The following is a 5000-nucleotide window of genomic DNA, read 5'->3' as shown; positions in this document are numbered from 1 at the left end:
TGTAGGGACATACATAGAAATGGGAGTATTTACCTTTTCTGTGCTCCAGGTTCTTCAGCAGGGCTGCCTCTTCACATTCAAAGTTCATAATTAGGCTCTGGTTTTCTACTCCAAGTGGAGTCTAACAAATAAAAAAGAGGAGGAAAATACGCTTGGGCATGTGCCATCCCATAACATCCTGGTTTTCCAAGTAGTCTCTTAACTTTTCTTTTGATAGATACATGGCTCATTGAAATTGGAAACTTTAAGGTACAAATAAAATACAGTCTTTCTTCATGAAAAAAATTGCCAGGATAGCACAAAACTGATGGGTAATCCTTGCAAACAAAGTGAACCACCTGTGGTAAAGTTAGAGATCTTGGGAAGCAGATTGTCCTTACTTTAGTAATTATACACAAACACTTCTTAGTAAAGTGGATTAGAATTTAAAGAATAGATCAGCTTTATGTTCCACTAGGAAAAAGGAAAAGTGTGTTAATTGCTCATAGACAGTAGCTTACACAGAGGCACTTCAGAGTTGAAGAATATGATAAGGAAAAGACCTTTGTTTGAATAGCATGAGCGCTGTTGTGACACGTACCGACTAAAATCCTTAACGCACAGCAAGGAAAATAAAGGCAAAACAATATGGCTTTAAATGTAGTATTTTGGGTGGGAGGGTCATTTTGTCAGACATGGCTAAAGGGACTTTTTTTTTACATTTCTTCCTTAAGCTTGCATTAAAAATATGCAAATATTTTTATGTGAGGTGATTACAAAATGTTATATGTATGAATAGTTTCCACATACTTCAGTTTAATATGTATATGTATTTTAAATTACATTTAACCGGAATACCTAAGAAAATAAGCATTCACTATTTTTTTAGAAATACATTCTTTTAGTGTAGATCAGAAGAGCACACGTAACATTATCCCTAGCAATCGGAACTGAACCATTCTAATTATCAGGTTGTAAGTCTCACAGTAAGAATTTTTAAAATTAAGCAGAATTAATAAATAAGCCCATCAAGAACTGCATTACAGCTTTGGAAGTGGCTTGCAAATTATGTAAACCTTCAGGTAAGCTTATAGTACTTCAGAGATCTGAAACAATTGTTGATCTTAAATACCAAATTATACAGCCATAGTTAGGCTGATTAGGGATAAACTTTTAGCCTTTGTTCTGAACTTCCTTGCTTAGTGGATTTAATTCAGGCCTTGAATCTCACTTGAATATAGTTTATTTAATACAGCAATTTTGAACCTCACTTGTTTTATAAGTAATGTTCCACTATTTATTGCCTGAATTAGTCTGTCTATGAACTCTGACCAACTCCTGATAATATTTGACATACTGTTCCATACCTGTGATAGTATTTGTCCTTAAGATTTCTTTTTGTAGTTATTAAATGTTTAATCTTTGGTATTATCATTTGCTGTAAGGAACAAGAACTCTCTATTTTAAAAATGCTTTCATGCAGTTTTCTCACTTTATCCATTTTTTATTTGCAGTTGAAAAATGAAGAAAAAGATACATATGAGGAAAACCTCCATTACCCTTTTCTTCTCGTTTTAACCAAACACAGATAGAAGATGAAACTTCTTTTGTTTATTTTAAGGTGGACTACTGAAAATTAATCCATGTATGTGAATGGTCAGGCAGTGAGAAGGGTTCAATTCCCCCCTTTTGTTCCTGAGTCATCATTAGAGAAATATTTCTGATCTAAATGCTGAGGAAGATATCATGGCGTGTTTCACAGAGTGTTAACACTGAGGCATCTTTTCTGTATCATTTTAGAATGTATTTTTTCAATTATATTCCAGCCTAAAACCAATCAGACTTCACGTGTATGCATTAACAAAGGTGTAAAGCTGACTTCCTTTGCTTTTGTGCCTTTAACTTGCATGCACTTTGTTAGTCTCTTTAAATGTTATTTTTGGGTTGTATTTGAAAATATGTGAATAGTATACTTTGTGGGGTCATATAACTGGTTGTAAAGTAGTAAATGCATTCACATTTAATTAGTAAGGAAATAGTTGTCTTAAGATCTTTCAAAAATGCACCTATTGAATGCTTGGATTTTTTTTTCCTTTTTTTTTTTTTTTTTTTAATTCTACTGTTGATTTTTCTATCCATAATTGAAATGTCCTCATTTGCTTCAATGTTGAAGGCTTTATATATATGTGTGTGTATGTATGTTCTTTTCCAGCAGGACTTTTCCTCCTGTAGATGTATAAGAAATTATGCATCAGACAAAAGCCTCATAAACTGACCATTTGTCCTTTGGACACAATAGCCTGCCCAGCCCCTCTGCTCCTCCTCTCCAATTATGTGTGATTAGTCTCAGTGTGTTGTGTCAAGAAGGGGGAGTGTGCTGAGTGCTTATTATCTGTTTAGGTACAAGAAGAGCACATTTAGGTTCTGACTATGAATGGAAAGTGAGCCTTTATCAGGGCTAAAATCTAAATGGTACTATCCTAGATATTGCTTTTTAAAAAATCCATCCTTTTCTGATAGATTCCAAGAAATGCTATAATAACTGAAGGATTTTGTAGTGTAATCAAACTATCTCCCTTGAATTACTTTATATTGCAATGTACTGTGGCCCAAGTATTTGATAAACATTTAACGTGACTTTTCCTGTACTGGAAAAGACAAAAACCCTACAAAGAAACAGGACCAATTTCTTATTTTCTTAACAGTTTAATAGACCATTTTAATGATTTCTCAGAAAAACAACCTGGATCATTAAAGAAGCCTGTACAGCCTCTTAAATCATACCACTTTTAAAATGATGAAAAAGAGAGAGAGGCAGAGACCATGACAGAGAGAGGGAGGTGCTAGATACGAGGAGGTGCATAGAATCATCCTGAAATACATTAATTAAAAGAACTGCAGTTCGGCAGTAAGCTTTCTTCCATATTTTAACAAATTTGGTAGCACGTAAACCACGAGCTCATGTGAGTCCCTTTCTCTTCGCTCTTCTTCTCAAACAAATTTCTTCACTACCGGTTTGCATGTCCTTGTATTCAATACTTTTTATGCTCCATTAGAGCACCTAGATGGATCTCAGAAGGCATAGGTCAAGTCGCAGTTAGATCATACATTTCTGTCTCACAAAAACTTGAATTGCAATGCCAAGTGATGGGCTAACATCACAATAACAGCAATTTATTCCTCTTTTGATAAAAAGCAGGCTATTCTCAGTGTTAGATAAAGACCAGGGGCAATGCAAACCAACCATTTATCCTAGAACTGAGTAGTATGTCTCCCCTATAGCTGGTATGAGTTTCATATTCAAACTCTTGTTGGAAGATACCTGCCTAGTAAGAAATCAAAAGCAGTTAGGAGTAATTTAAAATTGCTGTGGATGTGGCTTTAGTTTAATTTGTTTTGTTTTGTTTGTCCCACAGAGCAGTGCCTTTATTTTCTCTAAAAACATGTACAAGAAAATCTTTATAATCAACAAAGGAGTGTGAAAAATAGTGAAATATTAAAATTTGTGAACCCTTTCTTTTTGAGAGGGCTTGAATGTCTGCTGTACAATAATCTAATAAAGATTGTTAATTTCCAAAAATAGAACCAGTGTCACTGAAAATTGTGTTTTCAGCTTTAAGAAGAAAACAGTTTTACTCAAATTAGTAGCTGATAATTGCTTTTTATTTCTTTAGTGTCTGTCGTTTATAGTTGAAGGCTTTGCACAGGTGCTGCCATCCCTAAAGTGTGTAATTGATGGCTTGTTTACCAAAGATGCGTTTAGGCTTCATCCTGCAAACTCACATTGGAGCTCCACAGGCAGTAAAGTTACTCATCTACATAAGTGCTTGCAGGTTTGGTCTGTGTAGATATTTTTAGAGGTACATAAGCAAGCTCTCTTCTTGATTTTTTGTTGTTGTTGTTGTTGTTTTAAAATGGGTATTGAGAAGTCACAGATGTAGGATTTACTGTTCTTTTTTAGAGGCATCTCTGAGTCCCTCGCGTCAGCAGGGACTTGAAGAATTGTTTCTGAGCTCTTACATTTTAATAAAAAAGCAGTGTTTATCAATACATCAAATATGTTTGCTAAGAAAAAGTTAGGCAGCTTATCAAATCATGCTTATAAAATATATCAGAGCCTTTCATGTGATGTGCTTTAACTAGTCTCTGATACTTGGTATATTTTTAATGTGTTCTGTAGCAGAATATTGAGCTTAATTACTTTGTGTTTGCAAAGCACTTTGAAGATGAATGACACCACGGAAGAGCTATGCTGTCTTCACCGAGAATGGCAGTTAGGCAGATGCAAGTTTTCCTTCACATATGATGGTAGTTTTTAGAGCAACGTTGTGTCTTCCTCCTTTCTCAGAGGAAAATGGCAGAGAGAAATGATCTTCTTGTGGACATCCATTCCCCTGGGCGCAGCCCTAATGCAGCTGATGCCGCTGGCAGGGAGTTGTGATCTTCAGAATATAAAAGACCAAGAAAAAAATATTCCACTTCCTGCTGTGAGAGCTGGCAAAGGCTTTCTTAAAAATTACAAACTAGTCCGATGTGATAGCATTCTGGGACAATGGAACAAATCTTTCCATTTGAGAAATAAGTTTGATTTGAAGTGAAAAATGTCTTAAGAATGTGAGGTGAGGCAGGAGAACTTCCTACCCCAGGTACCAGTCCAGCTGCAAAATCCTTATTAGACAAGTCATTCACATTTTGCCTGTGGCTTAATGGCTACATGTTTGTGTGAGGAGGGAAGCGGGATTAAAATTGTTCCCCCCCATGAAAAGCATCCTTACATCTTGAGCCTGGCTGCATATGGTTTATCAAGTGTTACATCTCCATTACAACTCTCCTTCGCTGTTCCCTGAACAAAAGAGGATGCAGTGGGTGGAGCTTTTGATCCACCTCTTGATATGGCAGGTGGCACAGCTGATATGGCAGGGGGAAGAGGGAAAAGGCAGCAACACATTGCAAGGCAAACAGAGGCACGTTTTATTACCGTCTTTCACCCACTCTCCCTAATGCAAGAGGGGAATAACTAG

At 36.0% G+C, this 5000-nt stretch overlaps 1 protein-coding gene across 1 annotated transcript in view; it reads left to right on the top strand.

The window, feature by feature from the left end:
* CAMKMT (calmodulin-lysine N-methyltransferase) overlaps positions 1-3537 on the top strand; it is a 222004-nt gene extending 218467 nt beyond the window's left edge. The window contains exon 11 of the mRNA XM_074897092.1: positions 1494-3537. Coding sequence (XP_074753193.1) covers positions 1494-1571 — 78 coding nt within the window. The 3' untranslated portion in view covers positions 1572-3537. The remainder of the gene's footprint in view (positions 1-1493) is intronic.
* Positions 3538-5000: the final 1463 nt, after the last annotated feature.

This window comes from Athene noctua, chromosome 1 (assembly GCF_965140245.1).
Source record: "Athene noctua chromosome 1, bAthNoc1.hap1.1, whole genome shotgun sequence".
In the NCBI taxonomy this organism is placed as follows: domain Eukaryota; kingdom Metazoa; phylum Chordata; class Aves; order Strigiformes; family Strigidae; genus Athene; species Athene noctua.
The sequence above is the reverse complement of the archived record's forward strand: the minus strand, read 5'-3'. Positions and strand labels throughout refer to the sequence as shown.